Source organism: Monomorium pharaonis, chromosome 10 (genome assembly GCF_013373865.1).
Source record: "Monomorium pharaonis isolate MP-MQ-018 chromosome 10, ASM1337386v2, whole genome shotgun sequence".
In the NCBI taxonomy this organism is placed as follows: domain Eukaryota; kingdom Metazoa; phylum Arthropoda; class Insecta; order Hymenoptera; family Formicidae; genus Monomorium; species Monomorium pharaonis.
Window position 1 is genome coordinate 13,883,121 of NC_050476.1, and position 23,982 is coordinate 13,907,102.

At 37.7% G+C, this 23,982-nt stretch overlaps 1 protein-coding gene across 4 annotated transcripts in view; it reads left to right on the forward strand.

Annotated features, from left to right (window-relative positions):
- LOC105831737 (calexcitin-2) overlaps positions 1-23,217 on the forward strand; it is a 150,640-nt gene extending 127,423 nt beyond the window's left edge. For 3 of the 4 annotated variants that reach the window (XM_036293349.1, XM_036293348.1, XM_028191274.2), the window contains 2 exons: positions 22,444-22,541; positions 22,657-23,119. In XM_036293349.1, coding sequence (XP_036149242.1) covers positions 22,444-22,541; positions 22,657-22,764 — 206 coding nt within the window. In that variant the 3' untranslated portion in view covers positions 22,765-23,119. Of the gene's footprint in view, positions 1-22,443; positions 22,542-22,656 lie in introns of all 4 variants that reach the window. The other variant, XM_036293347.1, reaches the window with a different exon arrangement.
- Positions 23,218-23,982: the final 765 nt, after the last annotated feature.

The window sequence follows — 23,982 nt, forward strand, 5'->3', positions numbered from 1 at the left end:
GGGAGAGGGAGGCAGGGAGAGGAGGCGAGGAGAGGGAGAGGGTAAGAGGGAGAGGGAGATGGAGAGGGAGAGGGAGAGGGTAGAGGAGACGGGAGAGGGAGAGGGAGAGGGAAGAGGGAAGAGGGAGAGAGGGGAGAGGGAGGAGGAGAGGGGAGAGGGAGAGGGAGAGGGAGAGGGAGAGAGGAGAGGGAGAGAGGGAGAGGGAGAGGGAGAGGGAGAGGAGAGGGAGAGGGAGAGGGAGAGGAGAGAGGGGAGAGGGAGGAGAGGGAGAGGGAGAGGGAGGAGGAGAGGAGGTGAGAGGGAGAGGAGAGGGAGAAGGGAGAGGGAGAGGAGAGGAGAGGGAGAGCGGAGAGGAGAGGGAGAGGGAGAGGGAGAGGGAGAGGGAGAGGGAGAGGGAGAGAGAAATTGATTGATTTTTTATTAGCTTTCTCAGCTATTTTCAATACATATACAGGGAGTCCCAGAGCATACTGGTCACTGTTCATAAAAAGGTAGATGGGATCGAGATGAACATAAAAGTTCAATATTGTTGTGGGTTTGGTCTGCTAATAATCGAGATATAAATTTTTTTAATTATGCGAATGAGAGCGCGCTTTGCGCGTCGAAGGAAGAGCTCGAGCCGCTCGAGCCATAGCACGGCCTACTGTTTCAAGCATTGGCTGCCGGCGGCGGCGGGGGAAAGAAGGAGAAGCGTGGCGTCGTCGCCGTTCTCACGTCTCGCCGCACCGCATCTAAGCTCACGTCGATGGCTGCTACGCACACTCGCGATTACATAACGAGATTATAAATTATTCATAAAAATAGGACAAATTTAAATCGTAATAAACTTTTGTAAATAAGAAAGTCGAAAGAGAGAAAGCGATGGAAACGTATGGAACCTGCAAATAATATAACATTTGCCGCATCAAATTCTCTCGTTTTTTATGGAATATTAAATTAACGAAGATTTGTCACGATTGATTCTTTATCATTCTCCTTTCGTAACCATCTTATTAGAAAATTACGAAATGCACGAAATACTATCCCTAATATGCACTCTTTGTAAAATAACACGATAGAAAAATATTCACGTTTGATCTAACGACTTCAGGATAAATTATTCGATGCAACTTCTACGGTAATTATAGGTAATTAGAGATCAATGTTATGTCAAGTATCGTTAGTATGGTTAACTAGAAATGATTTTCTCTTGTATATGATAGAGAACTTCGAATTTCTTCTATCGTTAATACATTATAAGTCACCGAAAATCTGTCGTAATTAATAATGCAATTAAAGATAGAAGAAACTCTAAATTCTTTTATTCATTATTGAATTTTTTATTTGCTCTTGATTCGTATGTAAAATTGAACTGTGTACTTTTATACTTTGTAATTTAGCAGGAATATCTTTCTCTCTAAAGTATTTGAAGAAACACGATAAACGTCATTTTCAATAACAGTTTCAATCAATATTATTAGAGTTTCATTAAATGTCATAAAATTTTTTTAACAAGATTACTATTTTTTAACATTTTTAACATTAAACACGATACGACACTCAAAAAGAAAGTATCGTGCTGATTATTCATCGCAGTTTTAGTGATAATTTTTGATAATTTTTTTTTCGATCGTGTGTAACACTAAAAATATAAAGAAATGATAATTGTTAAAATTTTATTCAAATTACACATAATGAAAGTAGAATAGTACAAACTAAAGATGTTGTTAAACGTGGTAATATTTATTGTATTTGTGTACTACGTAGTGCTTGAGAGGGAAAGAGGGAGAGAGAGAGAGAAAGAGAGGGGGGTGGGGGAGAGAGAGAGAGAGGGGGAGAGAGAGGTGTCATATTAAAATGCGCGAAATACTTATCCATAGTATGTTACACTCTTTGTAATAACACAGAAAAATATTCCCTCTTGATGTAATGATTTTACGATAGCTTAGGCGCGATGCTATGATAATTATGCTTAAAAATTAATGTTCAATATCATGTATTGTTAACACAACGAAGGATTTTCTTTTATAACCATAGAAAACTTACAGTTTTGTTATGAGTGACACACTCATAACGATAAGGTGTCAGTAACACGATGACGTAAGTCGGTCAGCTGCAGTCAGCATCGAGCGCATCGCGCGAGGTTTCGCGCAATCCGCTCGACAATTAGCGCAATGCTCCTTAGACAGCACTTGCTGTCTAAGCAATAATTTGGAATACTGACCGATTTACGCCCTCACGCAATCCTCCCCTTCTTTCGATCCAACTACCGAATCATCGGATATATAAACCGGCGAAAGAAGGTGAGGATCGGGTCAATCCGAAGTAGACAAACTAAGACTACACACGACACTCTGCTTTGCGGGGTCGTGTATCGCCGAGATAACTTGTTGTAAACACACAACCACGACACTCTGCGTTGCGGGGTCGTGGACAACAAGTTCATAGACGCGACACTCTGCCTTGCGGGGTCGCGATCTAACTATTGTAACTGAATACAAGAATAAAAGTGTTCAAGACAAATAACGGTGTATGTGACGAAATACCTTCCTCGCGAGATCTCTGGCAGCGATCCCAAAATCGTACTCACAACCAGGGGTACAACAGTGGTGGCAGCGGTGGGATTTGCACTGCCAAAAGGAAGATCCAAGAGGAACCAAGCGTCACCGAGCAATCAGCTGTACAGGCCAGGAAGCCAGCCACGCCGGAGCGTACATAGCGCGTCAGCGATAAGAGAGAAACTCGAGACGACGCCGAGACCTACCGCGACAAGGCTCAGCTGATCGCCGCACCATGCAGCTCATCGTACTTATGTAAGTCCGACAAACATTAAATTGTAACGCGAAACGAGCGTAGGACGACATAAAACTGTAGCACAAATAGAGCAAAATATCGGTTGACCCCCGGTAACCGCGATTACCGTAAAAGGACATAGCTAAGATAGCTACTGTACTTCAAAGGCATACGAATGCAAACGCACTAGCGCAGCGCGACATACGATACCGCGAAATAAAACGCGAACTCAGCACACGCGCTTACACTCGAACGTAAATGTCCGACCAAAACACTGATACAGCGCTTAACGTTGTTCAAGACGCGTTAGAAGAAATATTCGATAACGCGCTTCGACTTTTGAATAGTCGAGCAAATTCGCCAAATATCACGACTGAACGCGCGTTCCCGATACAGGGACCAGACTTTAGTCTAATAAACGACAATATGGACACACGTTCACCAACGCGGACAGACGTAGCGGGACCGTCGACACGCTCCCTACCACATGCGTCGCCTCGCGTAATCCGGGAAGAACCCGAAGAGAAAGCACAAGAGCTCCGTAATAATTTAAGTGAACAAAGCGGAAGTTCACCGACGGCGCCACAAATTCATAGGCGACCGATGCATCCCATGGAGAATATGATGCTCCATGACCTGCTATTCGAAATTCGCGAGCTTCGTTTCCAGCTTGGAAACCGACACGAAGCACAGCCGCCGCCGCGAGAAACGGCTAGAAATACGCGACAACCGACTAACCATGCGTTAGACCTGTCATATGGGCACTCACCCCGAGATGTACGACATCGGCATGGGACCAACACTTACAATTTAAGCTTGAAAGAAGCGCGAAATATGATCCCCGAAATTAATGGAACTTCGAGGGAACGAGTACGAGAATTTTTAAACGCCAGCTCCTATGCGATGAAAAACATACATCCGTCGGACGAATTCATACTCCTCGACGCGATACTATGTACCAAATTCAAGGGCAAGGCGATGATGGATTTCCACACTCGCGATATAGAAAACTACGACCAGTTAAAAAGGGAATTAGAAAATGAATATCTGAGCAAGCGCAGCACCGCCCATTTGCAGCTCGAATTTAACTCCCTGAAACAAAAGTCAAATGAAACCGCTCAAGAATTTGGACGAAGAGTAGACAACTTGGCCATGGAGTTGTACGAGTCCATGGAGGAAGGAAAAAACCATACAATAGAACAGCAGCGGGCGATACTTGAGAGCATCAAGGAACAAGCCCTTTACAACTACCAGATAGGGCTACACGAAGAAATAAAGCTATTAGTTCGAGCCCAACGGTACAACACGCTTCAAGAAGCAATCGCAGGAGCTAGTGCGGAAGAAAAAGTTAAGGGGGCAAGCACGCGCCTCAACGGCAATAGGCGGGATATGCCAAATGCCCAACGCAATAACCGTGCTCCGATCATCCGTTGCGGAAAGTGCGGAAAAATCGGGCACGATGGAAGAGACTGCCGAAGCAGCAGATACGCCAACCGGTTCGAATTACCCCGACCGGAAGGACGGCCACGAGTAAATACAGCAGTACAACAATGCAGTTACTGCAAGAAAACGGGCCACAGCCGAAACGACTGCTGGACCCTGCATGGGCGACCTCCACCGAAAGACGAGGATCGCCCGGAAGCAAAGCCAAAAAGGAAAATAGAAAAGGACGCTAAACAGCGTACAAGTAAGGCCGTCAAAATGATAAAACATGCCGATACGGCGAGTAGCGACGAGAGCTCGGACGATGACTCGAGCACGACGGGCACCGCCGCCGCGTATCAAGTTACGCATGTAAAGCGAGACGCACACAAAGATAGCGGACTCGACTTAGTCACACTTTCAATACGCGAGACCAAATCGGGAAAAATCGACATGTTATTCGATTCCGGAGCCACACTCTCGTTAATAAAAGTAAAAAATTTAAAAGGCGAAACCAAAATTCGCCATGAAAGAATAGCCCTCGTTGGAATAACAGGCCACAAGGTCTACACCATAGGAAAAATACAGGCGACAATAGAGCTAGGCAAGCATAAGATAAAGCATCCGATATACGTAGTAAAGGATGATTTTCCGCTAGAATACGATGGCATCCTAGGATTAGATTTCCTACGAAAGCAACAAGTAACGTGCGATTATAACCAGAAAAAGTTAACAATAAGAGACGTTACTCTGAAATTCAAGTCATATCAACAAACCGTGTTAAAACCTCGCAGCGAAACAATTGTAAGGACCGTGACTAATCGAAACAAAACTGGAGTCGTACGGGCCCAGGAACCAGCTCCAGGGGTTTACATTGGCAGATGCCTTGTAAAACCAAAAAATTTTTCATGTCCGATCAGTGTAATCAATACCACTGATAAGACAATACGGATCAACACACCGGTCGTTACCGTAGAGGATTTAAGCGAGAAAAATCCTCACGAGGTTTACACCGTGGTCGCTGAACCAAAAAACAAATCTCACCTCCCTCGGAAGGAGCGGATTTGACAAATGCTACGAACGCAACACCTCAACTCAGAGGAACGGCAGGCCCTCCTGCGCTTATGCGAAGATTATCAAGACGTCTTCCATCTGAGCGGAGAACCCCTGTCTTGCACGGCCGCCGTGCAACACGAGATCCACACGCGCGCTGACACGGCACCGGTAAACGTACGGCCGTATCGCCTCCCCACCAAGCACAAGGAGGAAGTAAATAATCAAATGAAGCAGATGCTCACAGATGGAATAATCAGAGCAAGTACAAGTCAGTGGAATGCACCCTTATTAGTGGTTCCCAAAAAAGCTGACTCAAGCGGTAAACCGCGACTACGGATAGTCATCGACTTCCGAAAATTAAACGATCTAACGATCGGCGACTCGTTTCCATTGCCCAATATCGAAGAAATTTTGGACCAACTAGGAAACGCCAAGTATTTTACTACGCTAGATTTAGCGTCAGGGTATCACCAAATACCCATGGCAGAACGCGATAGGCAAAAGACAGCGTTCTCCACTCCATATGGACATTACGAATTTAATCGAATGCCATTTGGTTTAAAAAATGCACCTGCAACATTCCAGAGGCTGATGAACTCAGTACTCACGGGAATGCAAGGGCTAAAATGCCTTGTGTACTTAGACGATATAGTTATTTATGGCTCAAGTCTGGAAGACCATAATAAACGTCTAAAGGAAGTACTACAGCGCTTACGAAAAGCCAATTTAAAACTGCAGCCGGACAAATGTGAGTTCCTGCGGAAAGAAGTAAATTACCTGGGACACATAATCTCAGAAGAGGGAATCTCCCCTGATCCCGCCAAATTACAGGCGATAAAAGATTTCCCGGCACCTCAGAAGGTGAAAGACGTGCAATCTTTCATAGGCCTCGCCGGATATTACCGAAAGTTCATAAACGAATTTTCGAGGATAGCTAAGCCGCTAACTAAGCTGACAAAAAAGTCAGAAAAATTCGTATGGTCCACAGAGCAACAGATTGCTTTCGACATACTAAAAGAGAAGCTAATGACCGCACCGGTACTTCAGTATCCGGATTTCTCAAAAGAATTCAACGTAACAACGGATGCCTCCGATTACGCAGTGGGAGCCGTACTATCGCAAGGACCGATAGGCAAAGACCGCCCCATAGCATATGCGAGTCGAGTGCTAAACCGTGCAGAACAAAACTATAGCACAACAGAAAAAGAATTACTGGCTATAGTATGGGCCGTCAAGCATTTCAGACCGTACATATACGGCACCAAGTTTAAAATTATCACTGACCACAAGCCCCTTGTATGGCTATTCAGTGTAAACGACCCTGGATCGAGATTAATCCGGTGGCGTTTAAAATTGGAAGAATACGATTACGAAATCGTACATAAGGCCGGACGCGCGAACGCAAACGCCGATGCGTTGAGCCGCAACGTGAAACCAGAGGTTCACATTACGGAGACGGCTGATAAAATGCTCGCGTTAAAAGAAGACGGAGAGCACAATCAAATACACATGAGCAACGAAGAAAACAAAAATAATGAGACCGTGCAAAGCTACACGGAAGAAGAAAAGCGAAAAATATTATACGAATACCATGATGCACCCACCGGAGGGCATCAAGGGGTCGAAAGAACCCTAAAAAGGATACGATTAAAATATAACTGGCCCGGAATAACGGCAGACGTAGAAAAACATATTAAAAAATGCGAACTCTGCCAGAAAAACAAACTATCTAAAAGAAATAAGATACCGTTAGTAATTACGGATACCCCCAGCCGACCATTCGAAAAATGCGCTCTGGACATCGTGGGACCACTGACAGAGACAGCAAATGGAAATAAGTACCTGCTAACGTTCCAAGATCACCTGACAAAATTCAGCAAGGCGATGCCGATTCCAAATCAAGAGGCAAACACGGTAAGCAAGGAATTTGTCACAAAGATTGTCCTAGAATACGGTACACCTGAATGTATCTCGACAGATCAAGGGACAAACTTTACAAGCGAAATCTTCAAAAACGCGTGTAAGCTACTGAAGATAGACAAAATCCAAACCACTGCTTACCACCCTGAGAGCAACGGCACCCTTGAGAGATCGCACCGAACATTAGCGGAATATCTGCGACATTTTATAAATAAAGAGCAGACGGACTGGGACGAATGGATCCCGTATGCAATGCATACGTATAATACTACCCCCCACACGGCGACTGGATTCACTCCGTTTGAACTAGTTTTCGGAAGACAAGCCGAACTACCGACAGCCCTGAGCAGACCCCCGAATCCTACATATAACTACGAGGATTATGCACAGGAACTGCGAGAAAAAATAAGGGCAACGAACCAGATCGCGAGGGAAAAAGTTAAAAAAGAAAAACAAAAGGCCAAGAATTATTATGATAAAACTACTAAAGAAATAAAATACAAGATAGGAGATAAAGTACTCCTGTATGATGAAGCTCTCCGCCGCGGGAGATCTAAAAAACTAGACGCGAAATGGACGGGACCCTACGCGATCACTGAAAAACACTCAGACGCAAATTATACAATAAAAAAGGGCAGGACGTCGACACGCGTACACGCAAATAGATTGAAACCGTTCATAGAAGCATAATGAAAAAGAAAGAAAGTAAAACCGAAACGAGGAGAATACCTCAAAAGAAGACAGAAACAAATTTTATAATAGGGCACCCAAAACTAAACATTCTATTTTGCGCATAATTCGTCATTTAAGTCAAAAGAAAATTTTTTTTTTTTTTACGAAAGATTGTATATACGACATCCGACACCTTGTAATGTAATTATTGTAATTATTATTGTAATTATATATAGTTTATAAGCGTCGAAAAAACGAAAATTGTAAACAATCTGACGACGCGATATAACTATAAGCAAAAAAGCGAAAATTCAGAACCCTCATTTTCTTTTTATCAGGGGGGAGGGATGTTATGAGTGACACTCTCATAACGATAAGGTGTCAGTAACACGATGACGTAAGTCGGTCAGCTGCAGTCAGCATCGAGCGCATCGCGCGAGGTTTCGCGCAATCCGCTCGACAATTAGCGCAATGCTCCTTAGACAGCACTTGCTGTCTAAGCAATAATTTGGAATACTGACCGATTTACGCCCTCACGCAATCCTCCCCTTCTTTCGATCCAACTACCGAATTATCGGATATATAAACCGGCGGAAGAAGGTGAGGATCGGGTCAATCCGAAGTAGACAAACTAAGACTACACACGACACTCTGCTTTGCGGGGTCGTGTATCGCCGAGATAACTTGTTGTAAACACACAACCACGACACTCTGCGTTGCGGGGTCGTGGACAACAAGTTCATAGACGCGACACTCTGCCTTGCGGGGTCGCGATCTAACTATTGTAACTGAATACAAGAATAAAAGTGTTCAAGACAAATAACGGTGTATGTGACGAAATACCTTCCTCGCGAGATCTCTGGCAGCGATCCCAAAATCGTACTCACAACCAGGGGTACAACAGTTTCTTCTACCTTTAATTGCATTATTAATTACGACAGATTTTCAGACTTATAATGTATTAACGATAGAAGAAATTCGAAGTTCTCTATCATATACAAGAGAAAATCATTTCTAGTTAACCATACTAACGATACCTGACATAACATTGATCTCTAATTACCTATAATTACCGTAGAAGTTGCATCAAATAATTTATCCTAAAGTCGTTAGATCAAACGTGAATATTTTTCTATCGTGTTATTTTACAAAGAGTGCATATTAGGGATAGTATTTTGTGTATTTCGTAATTTTCTAATAAGATGGTTACGAAAGAAGAATGATAAAGAATCAGTCGTGACAAATCTTCGTTAATTTAATATTCCATAAAAAACGAAAGAATTTGATGCGGCAAATGTTATATTATTTGCAGGTTCCATACGTTTCCATCGCTTTCTCTCTTTCGACTTTCTTATTTACAAAAGTTTATTACGATTTAAATTTGTCCTATTTTTATTAATAACACAGGCACACAAAAAAAAAGTGGTTGGTCCGGCGGACTAGACTAGTCAATCCTTATGTATTTCGACCCGCTAAATCCGAATCTGAAGTCAGAATTGCAAAGTTAGCTCGCATTTTCTAACCTCAAAAAAAAATTTTTTTTTAATGTTGGTCCGGCGGACCAGACTAGTCTATTCTTATGTATTTCGACCCGCTGAATCCGAATCCAATGTCAGAATTGCAAAGTTAGCTCGCATTTCCTAACCTCAAAAAAAAATTTTTGACAAATCAAAGATCTCTACAAAATCAAAGATCTCTACAAAAATTCCTTCTGTATCGAAATCGCAAACCAAGAATCCAATTGGGTTCCCAAGAAAATATGTAGTTCTTGTTATAAAATGTTGCGAAGTTGTGAAAGGAACAAAACAAAACTGAGAATAAGAGTACCTGCCATATGAAAGAAACCGATGACCAGAGAAGATTGCTATTTCTGTATGACAAGTCTAAATGGAATTAACAACAGAAAAAAGTCGGCATTATGCTACGCCAATGTTTCGAGTTTAACAAAACCTATATATATATCAGCATCCGACGAAACAAACGATGAAGTCATAAATACAAGTATTACTTCTGAACTCAATCGAATAGAGATTGATGGAAGTTCGGAAGAATCTGAGATTGAAACTGAGAGCGAGACTAAAAGTTTAAGTAAATCAACTGATGGTGATAACTATGTTCCGTATAATATATCAAAAAAACCAGGAAAAATAACACAAGAGAAGGTGAACGATCTTGTTCGAGATTTGGGTTTGCCCAAAGATGGAGCAGAGTTTTTGGCGTCCTGGTTGATACACAATGTTAAGGAGGCGAAAAATGTGAAAACCTCCTATTATCGTGACAGAGAAAGAGAATATCGGCAATATTTCTTTGCAGATGAGGAACATTCATTAGTCTATTGTCACGATGTTATCGGATTAATGAACAAACTGAAACCTGGATGTTACAAGTCTGATGAGTGGAGACTATTTATCGATTCTTCTAAGAGAAACTTGAAAGCAGTGTTGCTGCACAATACTAATGTATATGCCTCCATTCCTGTAGCGCACTCGGTAGTGATAAAAGAAGAGTACACAAACTTGAAAACAGTTCTTGAAAAAATTAAATACACAGAACATAGGTGGCAAATTTGTGGGGATCTAAAAATTCTCACTATATTATTGGGTCAACAATCAGGTTACACAAAAAATCCATGCTTTCTATGTGAATGGGATAGTAGAAATCGAACAAACCATTACATTAGAAAAGAATGGCCGACAAGAACGTCTCTGCAACCTGGGTCTAAAAATATCATAAATGAACCGTTAGTTGAGCCTTCAAAAGTTCTTCTTCCACCTCTTCATATCAAATTAGGACTCATGAAACAATGGGTGAAAGCTCTGAATAAAAATGGTGAATGCTACCAGTATTTACAAGAAAAATTTCCCAACATCTCTGATGCAAAATTGCGAGAAGGAATTTTTGATGGACCTCAAATACGTAAAATGTTGAGAGACGACAATTTTGTTACCAAAATAAATGAAGATGAGAGAGCCGCATGGCTGAGTTTCAAAGGTGTCACAGAAAATTTTTTAGGAAACCACAAAAGTCAAGATTACAGACAAAAGATGGCGGAAATGATGGAGAACTATAAAAAACTAGGTTGCCTAATGAATCTTAAGTTGCATTTCTTAGATTCTCATATCGACTACTTCCCAGAAAATGTAGGTGATTATAGTGAAGGACAGGGAGAAAGATTTCATCAGGACATCAAGGAGATGGAGTTTCGATATCAAGGCAAATGGGATGTGAATATGATGGCTGATTTCTGCTGGACGCTCAAACGTGATGTCTCTGTGAAAGGGAAGAAACGTAAGAGAAAGCCATTGCACAGAACCTTCCAGAATAAAAGAGTTAGATATAATAGAAAAAGGGAGTGAATTTTCTACGCTATTTATTCACAGAAGCTCAAACTTGTCATACGTATGGAATTTTCCCCGGATAATGTGGTTACGCAAGCCTGCACGCTCCGGATTATACATTTGTGACCTAAACTGCTTTTATAAGATGTTTTTTTGAGGTTAGAAAAAAATGAGCCAATTTAGCAATTCTGACCTTGAATTTGGATTCAGCGGGTCAAAATACATAAGGATAGACTAGTCTGGTTCGCCGGACCAACATTTAAAAAAAAATTTTTTTTTGAGGTTAGGAAATGCGAGCTAACTTTGCAATTCTGACATTGGATTCGGATTCAGCGGGTCGAAATACATAAGAATAGACTAGTCTGGTCCGCCGGACCAACATTTAAAAAAAATTTTTTTTTGAGGTTAGAAAATGCGAGCTAACTTTGCAATTCTGACTTCAGATTCGGATTCAGCGGGTCGAAATACATAAGGATTGACTAGTCTAGTCCGCCGGACCAACCACTTTTTTTTTTGTGTGCCTGTGTAATTTATAATCTCGTTATGTAATCGCGATTGTGCGTAGCAGCCATCGACGCGAGCTTAGGTGCGGTGCGGCGAGACGTGGGAACGGCGACGACGCCACGCTTCTCCTTCTTTCCCCCGCCGCCGCCGGCAGCCAATGCTTGAAACAGTAGGCCGTGCTATGGCTCGAGCGGCTCGAGCCCTTCCTTCGGCGTGCAAGGCGCGCTCTCATTCGCATAATTAAAAAAATATCTCGATTATTAGCAGACCAAACCCACAACAATATTGAACTTTTATGTTCATCTCGATCCCATCTACCTTTTCATGAACAGTGACCAGTATGCTCTGGGACTCCCTGTATATCTCACAAGGGACCTATCACAACTGTTCGGAATCAATTTGATTTTCTTTATTCTTAAAATATTGTTAAATACGAAAATCTAAAATTTAAGAGTTTTTTTATATGTACACAAACTCAGTTTAAGAGATATAAAACACGTTTTGAAAACAAATTGTCAAATATTGTCGAAATTACAAGAAATAAAAAAAAAATTGTTAAATGAAAGTTTAACGACTTAAAAAATACTTTTTAAAAAATTATAAAAATTTTTTTAATAAAAATTTAAAATTTAAAAAATAAAAATAACATTTTTTAAATAACTTTAAAGTACTCTTTAAGCCGTTAAACTCTCATTCAAAAATTTTTTTCTATCTTATAGTTTTGACAATATTGATAAAAAAATACTGCTTTTCAAAAGTATGTTTTATAATTCTCTTTAAACATAAATTTGTACACTTATAAAAAAATGCATTCTTTTATATTGAATTTTTATGTTTAATAACACATTTCAAAGAGAATCAAATCAGGTCAAGACCTTTGTAATAAGTCCTTTGTCAGTATAACAACAGCATGAAATCAAAACATCACTTTTAATTTTAATGCTGACATAATGGTAGGAAGCTGTTAGCAAATTGAAAATATTGTATGCTAACGCTTTGCTAACAACCTTTCGATATACCTTCTTTAGCTATGCATTTGAATTCGACAATATGTTAATATTATGCAAGGCTGCGTTCCGTTTCAACGCATGATGCGCATAATGCATTGTTCATCCTTGTTTAACGTTTGACAAACGACAAGGATGAACGATGCATCATGCGTATCATGCGTGAAACGGAACGCACCCCAAGTATACTTAAACCACTCAAACATTGAATTCATATTTCTAGTAAGGAGCTAGCATCAATTGCTAGCATTTCATTTCCGTATGTTGCTTGAGCATGCTGGCTATCTGAGGTTCTTATCCTTACAACATTATCATTGACAATTACAGCAATAATACACATTTTACATTACGCAACATCTCATCTACCTCATCGACACCAGTGTAAAATCTGAGCTATGTTATTCTCTAATTAATTAATTTTACATTGATTAATAGTGTCAATGATTAATTAGTTGACAATTACAGCAATAAACCAACACACAATTTTACATCACATACCATCTCATCTATTTTATTGACACAAGTGTAAAATCTTAATGTACTATGTTACTCTCTGATTAATTATTTTTTAATGTACTATGTTACTCTCTGATTAATTATTAATTTTACATTGGTGTCAATGATTAAATAGATCAGATATTTAAAAAATCAACATAACCTCACACCATACATGTCACTTCGCGTGAGCTGGTACATGGCGCGAGCTAGAGATACTATACCAGAGATTCGCCAATGCGTTAACGATTTCTGATTGGCTCCCGTCGCTTGGGGTATAACCGGAAGTATGAGAGAGAAAGATAGATATAACTGACAGAGAAAGCCTAGCCGATCTAACCTGTCACCTGTCACCTGTCAAAAGAAAACAGAGTAAACCGCCATCGAAAATGTTATATCCGATATCCGGTTTTACCCCAAGACAGCACATTGGCGAATCTCTGTTATAGTATCTCTAGCGCGAGCGAGCGACTGGCGACCCACGTGACTTATACATTTGCCATAACGGTGCTATAGTAACGATGCGAACGCCACGTGGTATCGGATAAGCGAGATGGAATTTCGTCCCTCATTTTCGTCACCCGCACTACCCGCAGAGATACCTACAAGGTTGACGATTGTAGAATGAATACGACTAAGGGTGCGTTCGGGGAAACGCTGTTAGCGCTACCAGCATCAGTCCATCTTCATTACTCATTAAAAGTAGAACAAGGATAAACTGATGCTGGTAGCGCTAATAGCGTCTCCCCGAACGCACCCTAAGAACTCAAGTTAACCTTTTATTATCGGTTGTTTACATGCGCGTCGAATCGTTCTCTTGTACGCACTGACTCCCTCTCGCACCCCCCCCCCCCCCCCGCGCGGCGTCTGCACGATCGGTGCCGCCGCGCCATCTAGTCTCGCGCTTGGTACGATCGGTTGCGTTAACGCGACCAATCGGCCTTACACGATAATGACGACGACGACGTATCTTAAATGAAATTTTGACATTTCAGACTTTGCGTCGCAATACCTTCACTCGTAGGACATGTAGAGGAAAAATAAAAACAGTTTTCTTATATAAATCGATCCCAAGCTTTCGATTGAGCCTAGTTAGAACTCGATCGGTTTAGCCGTTTCTGAGATCCGATAATCTCGGGTGCTCGCAAGTCACGTACTCGCGTAAAGAGCACGGTTGGGCTCGCGCTGCGCTTTCACTTGGCGCGAGCCACTACCGTGTCCCTTGAAACACGTGTATACACATAAGTACATACATATACAATAAATGTGTGTGCGTAATTTATCTCTTTCTCTTTCTTTCTATTTTTCTTTATGTAAGTAATGCTTTCTTCTTTTTGTTTTTATTTAATACATAATTCTAATTTAAAGCTCCAATATTTAAAAAAATGTGATGTTAATTAATATTATTAATTTTAAAGCTAAAGTGTCGCAGAATAATTAAATGTAAGAGAGGGGAAAAAGAGAGAGAGAAAGAGAGAGAGAGAGAGAGAGAGAGAGAGAGAGAGAGAGATAAAGACAGAGACAGAAAAAAACACTTTTTTTTAAAAGAGATAGAGTGAAGAAAAACAATTATCAGGTAAAATTTTTGACAGTTCGCATACTTTACTTATTTGACGTACAGATACTTCGCATACTTTACTTATTTAATACATATTTGACAGATACGTATTTAAAGCAAAAAAGGAAAGAAATTAGAGAGAGAGAAAGAATAGAAATAAGAAGGAAAATTATCAGGTAACATGTCTGTTGCTGTGTATAATTAATTATCAAACTTTTGACAGTTCGTATACTTTACATATTTGACATATACGTATTAAGAAAACAGAGAGAGAAGAAATAAAAAAGAAAATTATCAGGTAACATTAAAATATAATATAAGTTTAAAATAATACACAAAATGTATAATATACTGAGCAACAAAATTAACGCAACAAAAATTTATACCAAAATTTTACTCAACTTCAAATAATCGTAATGTCACGAAAACTTATTACATTGGAATGATTTTTTTTTATTTTAAAGCTTGAAATCTCTACTTTAACAAGCATTCGTCAAATTTTGATTTCCCTCTTTTCCCTTATCGGCATCTCTTTAAAAGTAAGAACGTGTTTGGTCTTAAAAAATTTGCACGCTTTGAAAAAATTTGCGCTACACGGGGTGCAATGAATTTTTCTCGTAAACTTTATAAGAATTATCGTAAATTATAAACTTTTTCTTACAAATAGAAAAAAAAATAAAGTTTGTACAATTTTTTGGCGGAGTTATGACGTATTAAAGTTACCTATGCATTTTAGTTTGTTTATGCCTGTTACCACCAGTATTTCTCGATGTGCGTATGTGGCGTGCATGTGTAAAGATTACAAGAAATGTTCATTGCACCCCGTGGAGCGCGTTAAAGTATGCAAATTTTTTAATACCAAACACGTTTTTACTTTCAAAGAGATGTCGATAAGGGAAAAGAAGAGGATCAAAATTTGACAAATACTTTTTAAAGTAGAGAATTCAAATTTCAAGATATAAAAAATTATTCGAATATGATAAGATTTCGCGAAATTACGATTATTTCAAGTTGGGTAAAAATTTTGATATAAATTTTTGTTGCGTTAATTTTGTTGCTCAGTATGTAATAATGTTTTGATATATGTATATGACATAAAGAAATGATACACATTTCTTTTAAATATCTTTCACATTTTAAAACCTTTTAGAAAAAGAGAAGAAGGAAAAGAAAGAGATTGATAGAGAGAGAAAAAGAGAGAAAGAGAGACAGGGAGAGAGAAAGGTAGAGAAAAAATGAAAAGAAGAAACAATGACTTTTGTATAAAGAAGGAACGGAAAAAAAGAGAAAAAGAGAGTGTAAAAGATAAAAAATTAGGAGAAATATTAGGTAATAATAAAATAGGAAATACTATAAAAAATTATAGTATAATTAATAATTTAATTAAAAATTTAACTTAATCCTTTAAGGACCAAATGCGGACACTTTTTCTAAGCAATTTTCATCGCTATAATTTCTTATGTTAAAGCAGAAAGAAATTGTATGAAGGTCATTCCTTATGCTTTCGAGATTGAAAATTATTTTTTTAGGAATAAAAATGGCTGATTCAAAATGTAACTCAAAAATCATATTATGGTGGTAAAAAACCAATGTTTACTTAGAAAACCTTACTAATACCGTTGAACCCAATCAAAAAGTAATTGCTTTTCACAAATGCATGTGTAATTATTTATGCAAATGTGTGCATATGTATATGTGCGCGTGTGCGTACAGATACGTTTGCAGTTATGCACTCACGGATGCATGTATAACATTTTTTCACCTTTCTTAGCCGTCTATAATCATAGCCGTTGTCCGAATCTTACCATGAAAAGGTAAACGTGAATAAAATTTACTTGTTTTTTTGTTTTTTTATTTAAAAATTTTTTTTGTTTTCAATTTTTTTTTTGTACTCTTTATTTATTGAATACTTATCCTTCTCTCACTTATGTTATGTATATTTATATATCTCTCACGTTTTTCTTCATTTTAATTTATGCAAATTATCAAAACAAGTTTTACAAAAATATTTAGTGCATTTATCGCAGTATGACTGAATTCGGATCTAACACTTTGTATTCAAACAATACTTTACTTTTTCTTATCAACTTTATTCAATTTGTGAGATCGTACATTATCTTTTTTAGTTTTCTCAAATAATAACCAGCTCTATTTATAAGTGGGTGAAAGATAAATATTCAATAAATAAAACATAAAAAAAAAACAAAAATTGAAAACACAAAAAAATTTTTAAATAAAAAACCAAAAGCAAAAATAAATCTTATTCATGTTCACCTTCTCGTGGTAAGATTCAGACAACGGCTATGATTATAGACGGCTAAGAAACGTGAAAAAATACATGCATCCGTGAGTGCAACTACTGCAAACGCACGCGTATCTGTATGCACACACGTGCACACATATATACATACTTGCATAAATAATTATACATGCATTTGTGAAAAGCAACTACTTTTCGATTGAGTTCAATCAGGTTTTCTGACAAAAAGTAAACATTGGTTTTTTACCACTATGACATAACCCGAGAAAAAATGTATATATCTAATTATATATAATTTTGTATAACTTTGTAGATTTGATTATGTATGGATTTTGATCTGATCTAATTAGATCTAATTAGATCTACAAAGTTATACAAAATTATATATAATTAGATATATACATTTTTTCCCGGGCAGAGAGAAAAGTTTTTTCGGATTTAATAAATTTTCTTAAAAAGGATTCGTTACCGAAGCTAAAATTTAGCCATTATAGCTAAGATGTGTCTTTAAGACGTAATAAAAAATACATATGTCCCGAAAGCTCACTACAACAGTATAAATTGATCCGGTTTCTGTCACCGTGGGTGGTCTGCTTATGTAGCCTTTGGAGTGTAAATTGCATTAGGAAAAAGGTGCCGCCTGCGTCTCCTAGCGGCAATCCGCGAACTACATATTTTTTAAATTATTATAATATAGAATGTCAGGAATTTAATTACATTTACCATAATTGTGATTGCATTTATTATATAAAAATGGTTAATTCGATTGTCTATTTCTATTTGATATTCTACTATATTATTATTTTAAATTATTATAATTTAATAATATTAGTACATTATTTCTATTATAATTTATAGTAAAATTTTTATCCTGTTTGGCACAACTATACATGTATGGTTATTTACACTAACATTATAGCAATAATAACTATAAAAATGATATTTGCATCTATAATTATTTTACTATGCAATTATAATTGCAAATACTAAACACTTTCTCTCAGTGTATATGCATACATAATTAGATATAATTATATGTTTTTAAATACAATTAGATCAAATTTTTAATGGGTCCTATTTAATGGATCGAATTTTTGTGGTAAATATGGTAAATTAAAATATATTTTTATGAATAGAAGATTATTCATTTATACTTGTATTCATTTACATAAACATTTTTATATAAAATATTTTATACATATATAAAAAAATATTGCTCAAATTTTGCAATAAAATAAATCAACATTATTAATAAAAAAAATTTTTAATTAGAATTTGTCTGAAATTATAAAATATTATAAATTATGTAACCGTGAATCCTGTGTGCCGATTGGCTACGGATAGCCGCGGGATTCAGGGTCCGGGCGGCTAGCTCGAATAAGTGAGAAGACGGCGGTATTCTGTATAATGTGATTTATTGCAATTAATAACCCCTATGCTAATATATACAAATCCCTATACTATTATGTACAGTGTGTAGCCTCGCCGTGCGAGGTAGCCTTGCGTTGTGTGTTGGCGACTATGTCGCGATGTACGCCTGTGCGTGATCGGTGTCGATGCGGTGCCCTGATTGGCTGCGGCGGCGCGTGTGCCGGTCGGTCGGCGCGGAGATTGGCGGCGGCCGCGGTGTCGGTAGATTTCGGCGCGGTGATACGCTATGGCCTTAAGGCCTAACGCTAGCGGCGCTGTTACATGCAATGGCCAGCCTGACTGGCGGTGTAGCGGCGCGTGAATCGGCGCGGTTGTCGACGCTGTACCCGGTACCAGCTGTTCGGCGCATCGATCGACGCTGTTGTTGTCACCTCGCGTGGTGACAAGTCGCGGAGCCGGTTCCTCCTCACTGCGGAGTCCCCGGGTCGGAACGACACCGACCGCTCAGTGCGCGGCCGAGAGCTCGGGTACGGAGCGTGGCGGTGTGTGGCCTCTCACTACGTGGCCAGGAAGGCACTCACTGCGTGCCAGGCAGGATCGTGAGATAGGTTAAGGCGCTCAGTGTGCGCTCTAGGATACCTGGCTCAATGCACCAGGAGGTACGGTCTGCTCAGTGCGCAGGCCGGGGAAGCTCTGGCTCTTGTCGCGAATGGAGGGCTTATATACCCTCCACTCAATGGCGAGGGAAACCGAGAAGAGCGGAGGGAGCGTGCAAGGTAGGGGTAACGGCCTTACCTCCGTTCTAGCGGCAGCGGGGGAACGGCTCGTTATAATTATAAAGTTTATAATATGCAATTGAAATTAATCTTTAGCACACAGAGTTCAAAAATAATTCAATTGTATGTCACCAATTATGTCACCAATTATGAATTCTTTTTGAGATCTTTTTTATAAAAATAATTCTTTTTGCATCTTAAAAAGAATTCATAATTGATGACATATTATTGAGTTCTTTTTGAATCTTTGTGCTATCTCTGTGCTTCAATTATGTGTATGATAAACTCTGTGTACGCGCGCATACATATATGAAAATAAAATTACTTATTCTATAATATAAAAATGATATTTTTATGCAAATTTAATGCAAACACATTATTATATATATTTTAATCAAACATAAAAATATATATATAATTATATCTAATTTGATACAATTATATATAAATTTGTATATAATTTAAATTGAAAAAATTCTAATATAACTTTGAATAATATGATATGGAGTTATAAATATTTTGATATAATTATATATAATTATTTAATCAAAAAAGAATTCTAATATAATGTTGTATAATTCAATATGGGTTTATAAATATCTTGATATAATTATATATATTTAATTACTCGAAAAATAATTTTAATAAAATATTGTATAATTCAATATGGGGTTATAAATATTTTGATACAATTATATATAATTATCCACTCAAAAATATAATGTTGCATAATTTGATATAAAGTTATAAATATTTTGATATAATTATATATAAATTAATGTATAAATTGATCTTATTATATGTAATTATGTATAATATGATATAATTATACATAATTAGATATAAACTTTTTTTCCTGGGAACTTTTGAATCGTCATTTTAAATCAGCCATTTTTTTCAGAAAAAAATGATTTTGATTCAAGAAACTTGCAAAGTTCTATATCTTTCATTTATAACTGCATTAAAATTCAGCAGAAATAGGGAAATTCGAGAAATGTTCACTTATTTGCCTCCATTTTGTTTTCATCATCTTGATTTTTATAAAATGCTGCATGCCTTTCAAAAACTTAGACATATACTCATTAAACATAGATATATCCACGTTTTGGTAAATTTCGAAAACCATAAATAATAGTAAATTACAGATATATGAAAAACAATTAGTAAAAATTTCTATTTTTTGTTAAAACTCGAACTGTAACTTTTAAACAAATGGAATTTTCGAATTTCTGATAACTGCATCTGAAATAGCAATCCCGAAAACACGAGGAATAACCTTCATACAACTTTTTTCCGCTTTAACATAAGAAATTATGGCGATGACAATTGCATAGAAAAAGTGTCCGCATTTGGTCTTTAAAGGGTTAAAATAATATATTAAATATTTTATATAATTCTTTTTCAAATAAAATTATAATTTTATTTTATCGATATAATTTGTTTTTTATTAAAGTTTAATATCAGGTTTACAAATAAGTTTCCGCTGTTTTTTATCAAAAATTGGGCATTTTAACCGATATGAAATTGCTTGTTGAATCACCCCTAATGTAAGTGCAAGTTCTTCTTGTGTTTGGCACGAATCTTGATCCAATAATGCTTACAATTCCGCGTCTTCATACACTTTCGGCCTTCCGCTACGTTCTTTGTCTTCGATGTCAAATTCACTGTTCTTAAACTTTTGAAACCACTCACGACAACTTCTCTCACTTAAGGTAGCCTCACCATATGTTTCTACAAGTAATCGATACGTCTCAGCTGCAGATTTCTTCAAATTGAAGAAGTAAATCAAAAGTTCCCGCAAATGACGCTTATTTGGCTCAAAACTCGACATTTTCGTACACAAAAGAATATATTATACTGATAAAAATTTAGTAATATTTCAAAGTTATGTTGTTGACAGAGGTCCAACTTTGTAACGACCGTTTTTTGCGCGGAACTTCAGCTCGTCGGGAAGGGTCTAGGACGAAAAAGGGTTCAGAGATAGCAAACGTGGCGGTTGGTTAACGGCACAAGTTTTATTACTATTTTATGTTACATTGAATTCGCGATTATCTACAACGGAGCTACGAGTATACAATAATCTGGCTGCGCGTTATATACAACGGTATCTTACAATAGTCAGGGACGGGCGCGTGACGGCCGGCCGATCAGCCGTTCGGCTCGGTGGGACGTCCGCGGTGCGCGCGGTACGGCGGGCCTCCAACTCGATGCTAGGAGTTCGGTGACCGGCGGGTGCGCGGCGCGGGAGCGGTGTTTTCGGTCCTGGGTGTTCGGCGGGTGCGCGGTGCGGGGGCGGGTGTCTCGCGTTTCCGAGCTTTTCGTCGAATTGCTTCGGCAATTCTGCGGAACGTTGGTTGATTTCGAGGAACGGCGTCGGCCCCGAGAATGCTCGGGGGGAGACGGAGAACACTCCGTGCCGGTTACCGGGCCGCGAGGATTTTCGGTGAGGATGGTAGCTAGCGGCCGAGAGCTCTCGATGAAGTTGGAAAATTGCGAGAAAAAAATCGGAAGCGGCAGACTTTTAACGAATTATTCGGTTTTATTAATTTAAAACTGTAGTTCATTGAAAATACTATGGCGCATCTTATGAAAGCTGTAAAGTGACCTGCTAGTATAAGGATAATAACAAAACATATTAATTTTACATACAATTCTGATAAGCTTGCAAAATTACGAAAGAGCATAAGCTGTAGTGGATTTCCAACTAATTATTCGCTTTCATTGATTTAAAATTCAAGTCATATCAATGAAAATACTATGAAATGATTCTCTTAATGTTTTCAATCAACTTTTAATTTTTTTAGCTTCGCAATTTATGTAGGACAGTTTAAAAATTTATGTGAAAAATTTTAGTTATGAGCTATCGTCGACCATCCTTTGTCCCCATCGCTTATCGCTACGAGCAATGTTGCGAATAGCAATGAATTTTGTTTGCACTCTCCTCACCTCGCGGCGAACGACGGCGCGGATATAACCCCTCACGCGCAACGACAATCGTCTTGTTTCCCACCGCGCTCGTGTTTCCGTTATAGCCGTGCGTACATTCACAATATTTCACTATTTTCCGACAATAACTATAAGAACTGTACGCATGGAATCGAGAAAATTTAGAGAGCTTTTTGTCTTCGATTTTCGTGGGCAACACGATGGTATATATATTATGCGAAGGTTTATTATCACCCTGTATATGTGTATATATATATATATATATATATATATATATATATATATATTAGCTTAAGAACATAAAATGTGAATAACATTAAATTTGACTTGTGGTCTATATTATCAGGTGACGGATCGATCGACGAGACTGAATTCAGCAAAGTGTGTAGCAGTCACGGCGTCGAGGAGGCCGAGGCACGTGAGGCATTTAAAAAATTGGGGGTGGTAAGTATCAATTAAGCATAGAAGGAAAGTAACAATTTCAAAAAATAAAACAAGGCCACGATGACATTATAATGGTGATATTACAGTCGAGTCTTATAAACTGTTTTTTTCGTAGGGCACAGAGGTAACTCGTGAGAAATTCGCCGATTTGTGGAAGCAATATTTCAGCTCTGACGACCCAAGCGTACCTGGAAACTTTATATTCGGAAAAACTTCTTTCTAATTTTGCACCTCTGTAAAATTGAATATACATTATATATATAATTTTATGAAATATGTTTATTTTATGCAAATGTATGACTCATTGATAAGATAGACGCAATTTTGTAATCTAATAGTCAAAATTCTATTTTGTTTATTCATGTGAAATTCAAGAGATATCAAGATAATGAATATAATTATAGTCAAACGGTTGAGAGAATCTTACATTATACTCCGTACTCTATATTATCGCTTTCTTATAGTTGCAGTTACAACATGTTTAATTCTGAAGTGTTTGTATGAAAATAGTTGCAGTTACAACATGTTTAATTCTGAAGTGCTTGTAAGAATAAATTTTCACTTAAATGCTAATTCAAGTTCATTAAAATTTTTGTCATTACAACTTTGATAGCTTAAAATACCATTAAATAGGAATTATAAAAATAACATTTAATAAGATTTTTTTTAGAATAAATTAATGTTAATTTAATTAATCTAACATCTTACAACCTACAAAATAGAAAAAAAGTGTAAGATAATTCTTCGAATGTAATAAAGATTTTTCTTAAATTTCTTGTTATGGTTTTTCACTCAAAGCTAATTGTAAGAAAAATGCGAATAGCACTCCAAAGAATTAAATTCCATTCGTTAATATAAAATAATTTTGGATCAAATCTTCTCCCTCCAGGCTCGGAGACACAAAGTATCGTTAAGCGCTTTATTGTTAGCACGCGTCTTTTACCGATGTAGAGGGAGTATTAGCGTTTAAAAGTGGGGGAAAGAAGCCCCACTGCGTTTCCGGAGCCGAAGTTGATGAAGCCTGTCCTAATATTATTACTATTTGTCTTCGGGCACATGTCGCGTTACTAACACTCTCTAGTAATTTTATTATTAATTTACTAGTTCATTAAAACCAGTAATAACCATATTATTTGAATTTTCTATTTTCTAATTTATTTTTTTTCTGAATTATAACGATGAATCCAAAAAATATTTTAAAGCTTTTAACAGCAGCCTTTGATCAACTTCAATATGATATAGAATCTGTTATAAATGAAGATGAAAAGGCTTTTACCTTTCAAATAGAAATTCTTATTAAAGATGCAATTCAAGATTCTCTTTTTGTAGAAACATACGAAACCCTTTTTTTGAAAATAAAAATACTATTCCGGAAGCTGTTTCAATTGAAGATGATGGCGATAACTTTTGTAAGATTGAGGAGAATTTTGATCTTTATGCA